This window comes from Pseudorasbora parva, chromosome 10 (assembly GCF_024679245.1).
Source record: "Pseudorasbora parva isolate DD20220531a chromosome 10, ASM2467924v1, whole genome shotgun sequence".
NCBI classification, from domain to species: Eukaryota; Metazoa; Chordata; class Actinopteri; order Cypriniformes; family Gobionidae; genus Pseudorasbora; species Pseudorasbora parva.
Window position 1 is genome coordinate 803,586 of NC_090181.1, and position 12,842 is coordinate 816,427.

Below are 12,842 nucleotides of genomic sequence, written 5' to 3' on the forward strand. Positions count from 1 at the left end.
GGTTTGTCTGTGTGTGTGTTCTCCTGACCAATGGTTTGTCTGTGTGTGTATTCTCCTGACCAATGGTTTGTCTGTGTGTGTGTTCTCCTGACCAATGGTTTGTCTGTGTGTGTATTCTCCTGACCAATGGTTTGTCTGTGTGTATTCTCCTGACCAATGGTTTGTCTGTGTGTGTATTCTCCTGACCAATGGTTTGTCTGTGTGTGTGTTCTCCTGACCAATGGTTTGTCTGTGTGTGTGTTCTCCTGACCAATGGTTTGTCTGTGTGTGTATTCTCCTGACCAATGGTTTGTCTGTGTGTGTGTTCTCCTGACCAATGGTTTGTCTGTGTGTGTATTCTCCTGACCAATGGTTTGTCTGTGTGTGTGTTCTCCTGACCAATGGTTTGTCTGTGTGTGTGTTCTCCTGACCAATGGTTTGTCTGTGTGTGTATTCTCCTGACCAATGGTGTGTCTGTGTGTGTGTTCTCCTGACCAATGGTTTGTCTGTGTGTGTATTCTCCTGACCAATGGTTTGTCTGTGTGTATTCTCCTGACCAATGGTTTGTCTGTGTGTGTGTTCTCCTGACCAATGGTTTGTCTGTGTGTGTATTCTCCTGACCAATGGTTTGTCTGTGTGTGTGTTCTCCTGACCAATGGTTTGTCTGTGTGTGTGTTCTCCTGACCAATGGTTTGTCTGTGTGTGTATTCTCCTGACCAATGGTTTGTCTGTGTGTGTGTTCTCCTGACCAATGGTTTGTCTGTGTGTGTATTCTCCTGACCAATGGTTTGTCTGTGTGTGTATTCTCCTGACCAATGGTTTGTCTGTGTGTGTGTTCTCCTGACCAATGGTTTGTCTGTGTGTGTTCTCCTGACCAATGGTTTGTCTGTGTGTGTATTCTCCTGACCAATGGTTTGTCTGTGTGTGTATTCTCCTGACCAATGGTTTGTCTGTGTGTGTATTCTCCTGACCAATGGTGTGTCTGTGTGTGTATTCTCCTGACCAATGGTTTGTCTGTGTGTGTACTCTCCTGACCAATGGTTTGTCTGTGTGTGTATTCTCCTGACCAATGGTTTGTCTGTGTGTGTATTCTCCTGACCAATGGTGTGTCTGTGTGTGTGTTCTCCTGACCAATGGATTGTCTGTGTGTGTATTCTCCTGACCAATGGTTTGTCTGTGTGTGTATTCTCCTGACCAATGGTTTGTCTGTGTGTGTATTCTCCTGACCAATGGTTTGTCTGTGTGTGTATTCTCCTGACCAATGGTTTGTCTGTGTGTGTATTCTCCTGACCAATGGTGTGTCTGTGTGTGTATTCTCCTGACCAATGGTTTGTCTGTGTGTGTATTCTCCTGACCAATGGTTTGTCTGTGTGTGTATTCTCCTGACCAATGGTGTGTCTGTGTGTGTATTCTCCTGACCAATGGTGTGTCTGTGTGTGTATTCTCCTGACCAATGGTTTGTCTGTGTGTGTATTCTCCTGACCAATGGTTTGTCTGTGTGTGTATTCTCCTGACCAATGGTTTGTCTGTGTGTGTATTCTCCTGACCAATGGTTTGTCTGTGTGTGTATTCTCCTGACCAATGGTGTGTCTGTGTGTGTATTCTCCTGACCAATGGTTTGTCTGTGTGTGTATTCTCCTGACCAATGGTGTGTCTGTGTGTGTATTCTCCTGACCAATGGTGTGTCTGTGTGTGTATTCTCCTGACCAATGGTTTGTCTGTGTGTGTATTCTCCTGACCAATGGTTTGTCTGTGTGTGTATTCTCCTGACCAATGGTGTGTCTGTGTGTGTACTCTCCTGACCAATGGTTTGTCTGTGTGTGTATTCTCCTGACCAATGGTTTGTCTGTGTGTGTATTCTCCTGACCAATGGTGTGTCTGTGTGTGTGTTCTCCTGACCAATGGATTGTCTGTGTGTGTATTCTCCTGACCAATGGTTTGTCTGTGTGTGTATTCTCCTGACCAATGGTTTGTCTGTGTGTGTATTCTCCTGACCAATGGTTTGTCTGTGTGTGTATTCTCCTGACCAATGGTTTGTCTGTGTGTGTATTCTCCTGACCAATGGTTTGTCTGTGTGTGTGTTCTCCTGACCAATGGTTTGTCTGTGTGTGTACTCTCCTGACCAATGGTTTGTCTGTGTGTGTATTCTCCTGACCAATGGTTTGTCTGTGTGTGTATTCTCCTGACCAATGGTGTGTCTGTGTGTGTGTTCTCCTGACCAATGGATTGTCTGTGTGTGTATTCTCCTGACCAATGGTTTGTCTGTGTGTGTATTCTCCTGACCAATGGTTTGTCTGTGTGTGTATTCTCCTGACCAATGGTTTGTCTGTGTGTGTATTCTCCTGACCAATGGTTTGTCTGTGTGTGTATTCTCCTGACCAATGGTTTGTCTGTGTGTGTATTCTCCTGACCAATGGTTTGTCTGTGTGTGTATTCTCCTGACCAATGGTTTGTCTGTGTGTGTGTTCTCCTGACCAGTGGTTTGTCTGTGTGTGTATTCTCCTGACCAATGGTTTGTCTGTGTGTGTATTCTCCTGACCAATGGTTTGTCTGTGTGTGTATTCTCCTGACCAATGGTGTGTCTGTGTGTGTGTTCTCCTGACCAATGGTGTGTCTGTGTGTGTATTCTCCTGACCAATGGTGTGTCTGTGTGTGTATTCTCCTGACCAATGGTTTGTCTGTGTGTGTACTCTCCTGACCAATGGTTTGTCTGTGTGTGTATTCTCCTGACCAATGGTTTGTCTGTGTGTGTATTCTCCTGACCAATGGTGTGTCTGTGTGTGTGTTCTCCTGACCAATGGTGTGTCTGTGTGTGTATTCTCCTGACCAATGGTTTGTCTGTGTGTGTGTTCTCCTGACCAATGGTTTGTCTGTGTGTGTATTCTCCTGACCAATGGTTTGTCTGTGTGTGTATTCTCCTGACCAATGGTTTGTCTGTGTGTGTATTCTCCTGACCAATGGTTTGTCTGTGTGTGTATTCTCCTGACCAATGGTTTGTCTGTGTGTGTATTCTCCTGACCAATGGTGTGTCTGTGTGTGTGTTCTCCTGACCAATGGTTTGTCTGTGTGTGTATTCTCCTGACCAATGGTTTGTCTGTGTGTGTATTCTCCTGACCAATGGTTTGTCTGTGTGTGTGTTCTCCTGACCAATGGTTTGTCTGTGTGTGTGTTCTCCTGACCAATGGTTTGTCTGTGTGTGTGTTCTCCTGACCAATGGTTTGTCTGTGTGTGTATTCAGAGGCAGTGAGCAACGGGTTTTCAATATAATAATAAATAAGTACGTTAATGCGCGATAAAATAAAAATAATTGTCGATAATAACGCGTTAACTTGCCCAGCCCTAATATATATATAATTGATGATTTTTTAAAATTAATTAATTAATTAATTTATTTATTTTTGCTTTTTAAATCTTTTAAAAATTAAACAGAATTAATTTTTATTGTTTATTTCTAATTTATCTATTGTTATTTATTTATAAAAAATATTAAAATGTAACTAATTGCATTACGTTTTATGGAAAATCTAACAATTTTGTTAAAAAGTAAGTTATTACATTACCTTTTATAGAAAATGTTACTTTTTAGTTAAAAACGGTACATTATGTAAGGTCTTTATATGCAGATCCTCTTAAAATTGTACACGCTGCACTTTTAAAGAGCAAAATGAGTTGTTTTCTTTAAAAAAATACATTTAAAACAAGAACCAATATCTGCCAATGGAGTCAGAAACTCTTTGATTCAAAGGGAAAACAAGACTCCACTGGCAGATATTGGTTCTTGTTTTAAGCTCTGACTGATGGGGTGGTGAGTCTCAGCAGACTGTGTCTAATCAATGAAAGCAGCAGCGTTCCCGTCAGATTGAGAGCAGCTGTGAATGTGGGTCAGAGCCGATGGAGCGTTCAGGAGAACCGGGACTGGATCCGTCTGGGTCAGGATTTGTTCTGTTGTTGTATTAGCAGCCAGTCCTGTAGCTTTGATTGGCTGTGTGTCTGATCATCTGCTCTGCCGGGTTATTCCTGGTCTGGTCCGATCCGGTCGGAGCTGCATTAGATCTCGTGCTCAGGGAAACTGGCTCCGTTCCCGCTTCCACGTGGCATGGACCAAAATGTGTGTGACTCACTCAGTCTCTGTTTTCATAAGAGAGACGCCAGTTTCCAGGCTGAACGCTACAGGAGAAAATACTACCGTATCCTACCGTAAACACATCCCAAATATGGAATATGAGGGTGCAAAAACATCTGGACATTGAGAAAATCTCCTTTAAAGTTGTCCAAATGAAGTCCTCATCAATGCATATTACTACTAATAATATATTTGTGATATATTTACAGTAGGACATTTACTAAAAATGGATCATTTTGACCCATAGAATGTATTGTGTCCACAGATATACTCTGCAAAAAATGCTCTTCTTCCTCAGTCATTCTGTCTCGTTTCCAGTCTAAATATCTAACAATTCTTAAATCAAGATGCACTTACTAGATAAACTAAATTATCATTGGCAGATCATTTTGCCTGTTTTAAGCAAAAACTCACTTCAGTTAGATTTTATTTTCAACAAAACAAGAAAAAATATCTTATGTCTTTTTTTAGATATTTGGACTGGAAACGAGACAGAATGACTGAGTAAGAAGAGCATTTTTTTGCAGCATGTATTGCTAAGGACTTCTTTTGGACAACTTTAAATATATTTCAATTTAAATATATATTGAATTATATTCCATAATTATATCCAATTATATCCATAAATCAATGGAGAGGTTAATTTATCAATGTTTTTTTGGTCTATGGTCATACAATCATAGCATTTGTTCATATGTTGAGTTAGCTCTTAGTTTTGTTTTTCAAATTTAAAAAAATATTTATATCTAGATGTCTTTAAGTTTTACTTTTGGTCATTTTAGTGCTTCAACTTATTCCAGTTCTATTCTAACTGTTTTTATTGCTCAGACGTCATGTGAGAATACCGGACGACCCTTCATTTCAGGAACTAACGTGTATTTAGTGGTTGTGAGAGCCAGTAAACGGAGACCGGATGAAAACACGCCTGTGAGAATGATCCTTCTCAATCCAGCATGTTTGTTTAGATCCCATGAGCACACACACACACACACACACACCCCCCACACACACACACACACACACACACACACACACACACACACACACACACACACACACACACACACACACACACACACACACACACACACACACACACATATATGTACAGTACAGGCCAAAAGTTTGGACACATTACTATCTATAATGTTTTTGAAAGAAGTTTCTTCTGCTCATCAAGCCTGCATTTATTTGATCAAAAATACAGAAAAAAATGTAATATTGTGATCTATTATTACAAATTAAAATATTAGTTTTTCAGTGTATTCTCCTTTAAATGCTGATTTATTTGTGTGATCAGAGCTGAATGTTCAGGATGGTTCCTCCAGTCTTCAGTGATCATGATCTTCAGAAATTATTCTCAGATGAGGATTCATTAGGAGTGTTGGACACAGAGCTGATGATTAATAAATCTGAGGAAGAAAAGGCTCAAAAGAACTGCATTTATTCAAAATAAAAACATATTTTCAAATAATATAAATCTCCTTTACTATCAATTTAACACATCCTTACTGAATAAAATTATTGATTTATTTCAAAAAAAGAAATATATATATATATATAATATATTCTTTGTATTTGTTCCTTGTATTTGATTTTCTATGCATTCCAGGAGGAGAATAATTTTAATTTAATTTATTTATGGCCAAAAGGATGACCAATCAGCATACAAACCCAACACACACCCTGACCCATTCAGCATTCAGTCTTTCTTTGAGTTTAATGTGTGTTTGGATTTCTAGACTTCAAATCAAAACAACTCGAGACTTCACTTCTATTTCAAACTACTTTTCCACAAATGTTCTACGAATCTGATACATTCGTTTTTAAGTTTTATTCTCTGAAATCTGTGCTGTAGGGCAGTTTGGAGGAGAACAGCGGAGACCGAGTCCTGAGACGAGAAGACGAGAGACGACTGCAAGAAATCCAGCTCCAGCTGCAGCTCCTGGAGGACACTCAGCAGAGCAGCGTGAGTCAAATCATTCAGACGAATCGTTCAGACTCAGCAGAGCAGCGTGAGTCAGACGAATCATTCAGATAAATCATTCAGACGAATCATTCAGACGAATCATTCAGGTGAATCATTCAGACGAAACATCCAGACGAATCATTCAGACGCAGCAGAGCAGTGTGAATGCAGACGAATCATTTAGGCTCAGACAACTCACTCAGGAATCATTCTGGCTCAGACGATTCATTCAGAATTAGACGATTCATTCAGGCTCACATTTACATTTACATTTAATCATTTAGCAGACGCTTTTATCCAAAGCGACTTACAAAAAAGGGGAGAGTAATAGAAGCAACGGAACAGACAAGGCCAAAAACCTGTAAGAGCTGTAAGAAATCTCAATTAATTAGCACAATACACAACAATTTTTTTTTTTTTTTTTTTTTTTTTTTTTTTTTTTTAAAGACAGACATCTACAACAAAAACTCACGTCCGCAAAGTGCCGAACACTGGATTTTGATAGCTATGATAACAACCCATTAGGACTAAGGCTGTTGCCCCAGCTGTTGTCGTTAATGCAGATTCAGTGGCCCAATGGGTTGGTTTTGTATTCTAGCTAAACGTGCAGCAATAGCCATCTACAACAAAAACTCACGTACGCAATATACAGAACACTGGATTCTGATAGTTATGATAACTATGTAACATACCCGCCTGAAGGCACAAATCCGGATGAGAGACGTAGATATGATCCAGGAGTGTGCGCTTTTGGTCGTTGCTGTGGTGATCAGTAAGTGCTATTCTGTATTGGTCAAGTGCAAATAGAAAAGATGTGTCTTAAGATGTTTTTTAAGAATGGCTACAGACTCGGCAGCACGAATTGAGATCGGCAGGTCATTCCACCAGGTGGGAACGGTCCAGGAAAATGTCCGTGAGAGCGATTTCATGCCTCTTTGGGATGGAACCACGAGGCGCCGCTCGCTCGCAGAACGCAAGCTTCTGGAGGGTGTGTAAGTCTGAACAAGTGAGTTTAGGTATATTGGTGCAGAGCCAGAGGTTGTTTTGTAGGCGATAACTAGTGCCTTGAATTTGATGCGAGCAGCCATTGGCAACCAGTGCAGTTTGATGAAGAGAGGCGTAACATGCGCTCTCTTCGGCTCATTAAAGACCACTCTCGCCGCTGCATTCTGGATCAGCTGCAAGGGTTTGATAGTGCATGCTGGAAGCCCAGCCAGAAGAGCATTACAATAATCCAGTCTGGAGAGAACAAGAGCTTGAACCAGGAGTTGTGCAGCCTGTTCTGATAGGAAGGGTCTAATCTTTCTAATGTTGTATAAAGCAAATCTGCAGGACCGGGCTGTTGCAGTAATGTGGTCAGTGAAGTTTAACTGGTCATCAATCACAACTCCAAGGTTTCTTGCTGTCCTTGATGGAGTTATGGTCGATGAACCAAGCTGAATGGAGAAATTTTGATGAAGTGCTGGGTTGGTTGAGAAAACAAGTAATTCTGTCTTTGCAAGATTGAGTTTAAGATGATGCTCTTTCATCCAGTCAGAAATGTCTGTCAGACAGGCAGCGATACGAACACTGACTGTAGGATCATCTGGTTGAAATGAGAAGTAGAGTTGAGTGTCATCAGCATAGCAGTGATAGGAGAAGCCGTGTTTCTGAATGACAGAACCTAATGATGACATGTAGATGGAGAAGAGAAGTGGTCCAAGGACTGAGCCCTGGGGAACCCCAGTAGCTAGATGATGTGACTTAGACACTACACCTCTCCATGACACCCTGTAGGACCTACCAGAGAGGTAAGACCTGAACCACTGGAGAGCAGATCCTGAGATCCCCGTCCTCTTAAGTGTTGACAGGAGGATCTGGTGGTTAACTGTGTCAAAAGCAGCAGACAGATCCAGCAGGATGAGCACTGAGGATTTGGAAGCTGCTTTTGCCAGTCTCAGTGCCTCAGTTACAGAGAGCAAGGCAGTCTCGGTAGAGTGGCCGCTTTTGAAGCCGGATTGGTTGTTGTCTAGGAGGTTGTCCCGTTCAAGAAACATAGAGAGTTGATTGAACACAACTCGCTCAAGGGTCTTTGCAATGAAAGGCAGAAGGGATACCGGTCAGTAGTTTTCTAAAAGTGCTGGATTCAGAGAGGGTTTCTTAAGCAGTGGGGTTACCCGAGCCTGCTTAAATGCTGTGGGAAAGGTTCCCGTGTGAAGAGAAGTGTTGACAATGTGAGTGAGTGCAGGAGTGATTGAAGAAGAAATAGCCTGAAGGAGGTGTGTGGGAATAGGATCAAGTGGACCGGTAGTAGGGTGATTGGAAAGGATGAGTTTAGAAATATCTGCCTCGGAGAGTGGAGAGAAGGATGGAAGCGTGTTCGTGTTAGTTGTTGAGATGTGCGTGTCAGTTTGTGATGAGGAGAACTGTTTGCTAATGAGAGCTGTTTTGTTTGTGAAAAATGATGCAAAGTCATCAGCTGTAAGAGTTGATGAAGGAGGGGGAGGAGGTGGACAAAGGAGAGAGGAGAATGTTTTAAAGAGTTGGCGAGAGTCAGAGCAATTGTTGATTTTGTTGTGGTAGTATGTTGTTTTAGCAGTGGAGACATTTGTAGAGAAAGAAGAGAGAAGAGACTGATAAAAGGCAAGGTCAGTATTGTTTTTAGTTTTCTGCCATTTCCTCTCTGCCGCCCTGAGTCCAGAGCGATGTTCACGGAGAACTTCAGACAGCCAGGGGGCAGATGGGGTGGGGCGGGCTGGTCTGGATGAAAGGGGGCAAAAACTGTCTAAGGAGGATGTTAGAGTGGAGCAAAGAGTGTCGGTAGCACTGTTAGTGTCCAGTGCTGAGAACTGAGCAGGTGGAGGGAGTGAAGATGAAACCATAGTGGATAGGCGAGAGGGAGAGAGGGAGCGTAGATTACGCCGAAAGGTAATCTGTGTAGGAGTAAGTTTTGTATCAGGAGTCAGTATGAGGTTAAGAGTGATGAGAAAGTGGTCTGAGGTGTTTAATGGAGTAACTAAAGTGTTGTCCGTGGAGCAGTTGCGTGTGTAGACCAGGTCTAATTGGTTACCGGATCTGTGAGTAGCCGTAGTAGATACTAACTTAAGGTCAAATGAAGTCAGTAGAGTGCTGAAGTCTGCAGCTAGGTGTTTATCAAGATGGATGTTGAAGTCACCAAGCAGAATCAGTGGAGTGCCATCCTCAGGGAAGCTAGAAAGTAACACATCCAACTCCTCCACAAAGTTACCGAGGTGACCTGGAGGACGATAGACCACTACCACATGGATTTTAACAGGGTGAGTAATAGTGATTGAGTGCGATTCAAATGAATTGGCCGGTAGAGACGGTAATGGATCAAATTTCCAATCATTTGAGATAAGCAAACCAGTACCCCCACCCCTCCCAATAGGCCGAGGAGTGTGTGAAAAAGTATAATTGGTTGAGAGGGCTGCAGGAGTGGCAGTGTCCTCTGGTTTGATCCAGGTCTCAGTTAGGGCCACGAGGCTAAGCTGAGAGCTCAGACGATTCATTTAGGCTCAGACGATTCATTTAGGCTCAGACGATTCATTCAGACTTATTCAGGCTCAGATGATTCATTCAGAATCAGACGATTCATTCAGGCTCAGATGATTCATTTAGGCTCAGACGATTCTTTCAGACTCATTCAGGCTCAGACAACTCACTCAGAATCATTCTGGCTCAGACGATTCATTCAGAATCAAACGATTCATTCAGACTCAGACGATTCATTCAGAATCAGACGATTCATTCAGGCTCAGACGATTCATTCAGGCTCAGACAACTCACTCAGGCTCAGACAACTCACTCAGACTCATTCAGGCTCAGACAACTCACTCAGAATCATTCTGGCTCAGACGATTCATTCAGAATCAGACGATTCATTCAGGCTCAGATGATTCATTCAGAATCAGACGATTCATTCAGAATCAGACGATTCATTTAGGCTCAGACGATTCATTCAGAATCAGACGATTCATTCAGGCTCAGACGACTCATTCAGGCTCAGACGATTCATTTAGGCTCAGACGATTCATTCAGACTCATTCAGGCTCAGACGATTCATTCAGGCTCAGACAACTCACTCAGACTCATTCAGGCTCAGACGATTCATTCAGAATCAGACGATTCATTCAGGCTCAGACGATTCATTCAGGCTCAGACAACTCACTCAGACTCATTCAGGCTCAGACAACTCACTCAGAATCATTCTGGCTCAGACGATTCATTCAGAATCAAACGATTCATTCAGGCTCAGACGATTCATTCAGAATCAGACGATTAATTTAGGCTCAGACGATTCATTCAGAATCAGACGATTCATTCAGGCTCAGACGATTCATTCAGGCTCAGACAACTCACTCAGAATCATTCTGGCTCAGATGATTCATTCAGAATCAGACGATTCATTCAGGCTCAGACGATTCATTCAGAATCAGACGATTCATTCAGGCTCAGACGATTCATTCAGAATCAGACGATTCATTCAGGCTCAGACGATTCATTCAGGCTCAGACGATTCATTCAGGCTCAGACAACTCACTCAGACTCATTCAGGCTCAGACAACTCACTCAGAATCATTCTGGCTCAGATGATTCATTCAGAATCAGACGATTCATTCAGGCTCAGACGATTCATTCAGGCTCAGACAACTTACTCAGACTCATTCAGGCTCAGACAACTCACTCAGAATCCTTCTGGCTCAGATGATTCATTCAGAATCAGACGATTCATTCAGGCTCAGACGATTCATTCAGAATCAGACGATTCATTCAGGCTCAGACGACTCATTCAGGCTCAGACGATTCATTCAGAATCAGACGATTCATTCAGACTCAGACGATTCATTTAGGCTCAGACGATTCATTCAGACTCATTCAGGCTCAGACGATTCATTCAGGCTCAGACAACTCACTCAGACTCATTCAGGCTCAGACGATTCATTCAGGCTCAGACAACTCACTCAGACTCATTCAGGCTCAGACAATTCATTCAAAATCAGACGATTCATTCAGGCTCAGACGATTCATTCAGGGTCAGACAACTCACTCAGACTCATTCAGGCTCAGACAACTCACTCAGAATCCTTCTGGCTCAGATGATTCATTCAGAATCAGACGATTCATTCAGGCTCAGACGATTAATTCAGAATCAGACGATTCATTCAGGCTCAGACGACTCATTCAGGCTCAGACGATTCATTCAGAATCAGACGATTCATTCAGGCTCAGACGATTCATTTAGGCTCAGACGACTCATTCAGGCTCAGACGATTCATTCAGGCTCAGACAACTCACTCAGACGATTCATTCAGGCTCAGACGATTCATTCAGGCTCAGACAACTCACTCAGACTCATTCAGGCTCAGACGATTCATTCAAAATCAGACGATTCATTTAGGCTCAGACGATTCATTCAGACTCATTCAGGCTCAGACGATTCATTCAGGCTCAGACAACTCACTCAGACTCATTCAGGCTCAGACGATTCATTCAAAATCAGACGATTCATTCAGGCTCAGACAACTCACTCAGACTCATTCAGGCTCAGACGATTCATTCAAAATCAGATGATTCATTCAGGCTCAGACGATTCATTTAGGCTCAGACGATTCATTCAGACTCATTCAGGCTCAGACGATTCATTCAGGCTCAGACAACTCACTCAGACTCATTCAGGCTCAGACGATTCATTCAGGCTCAGACAACTCACTCAGACTCATTCAGGCTCAGACGATTCAGTTAATGAGTTCATATGACTGATTCAGACTCAGACGATTCAGTTCATGAGTTCATATGACTCATTCAGTCTCATGAGGAACGAACCGTGTGACGACTAGCAACGCACTACAAGGAATTAGAACTACATATAACTGAAATTCTCATCTCTCTCTCTCTCTCTCTCTCTCTCTCTCTCTCTCTCTCTCTCTCTCTCTCAGATGTTTAGTCTGAGTCGCTGAGTTTCTGTCAACAGTCTGAAGAGGCACGAGACATTAAAAGCTTTGCGGAGGCTGTTTGATGTAAATGACTGATTAATGATAAGAGGAACTGCAGTATTTCTCTGTATTTTGACAAGAAAAGCTCAAATATATGTGCTCATGATGAAGATCTCAGTTATCTCTGTAAGACACAGACATTATAATACATTCAGAATCAGACGATTCATTCAGATTCAGACGATTCATTTAGGCTCAGACGATTCATTCAGACTCATTCAGGCTCAGACGATTCATTCAGGCTCAGACAACTCACTCAGACTCATTCAGGCTCAGACAATTCATTCAAAATCAGACGATTCATTCAGGCTCAGACGATTCATTCAGGCTCAGACAACTTACTCAGACTCATTCAGGCTCAGACAACTCACTCAGAATCCTTCTGGCTCAGATGATTCATTCAGAATCAGACGATTCATTCAGGCTCAGACAACTTACTCAGACTCATTCAGGCTCAGACAACTCACTCAGAATCCTTCTGGCTCAGATGATTCATTCAGAATCAGACGATTCATTCAGGCTCAGACGATTCATTCAGAATCAGACGATTCATTCAAAATCAGACGATTCATTCAGGCTCAGACGACTCATTCAGGCTCAGACGATTCATTCAGAATCAGACGATTCATTCAGGCTCAGACGATTCATTTAGGCTCAGACGATTCATTCAGACTCATTCAGGCTCAGACGATTCATTCAGGCTCAGACAACTCACTCAGACTCATTCAGGCTCAGACAATTCATTCAAAATCAGACGATTCATTCAGGCTCAGACGAT

The 12,842-nt window shown here is 42.3% G+C and overlaps 1 protein-coding gene across 1 annotated transcript in view; it reads left to right on the forward strand.

Annotated features, from left to right (window-relative positions):
• fsip1 (fibrous sheath interacting protein 1) overlaps positions 1-12,842 on the forward strand; it is a 45,278-nt gene that overhangs the window by 26,146 nt on the left and 6,290 nt on the right. Inside the window, exon 12 of the mRNA XM_067454830.1 lies at positions 5,961-6,071. Within this exon, the coding sequence (XP_067310931.1) occupies positions 5,961-6,071 (111 nt within the window). The remainder of the gene's footprint in view (positions 1-5,960; positions 6,072-12,842) is intronic.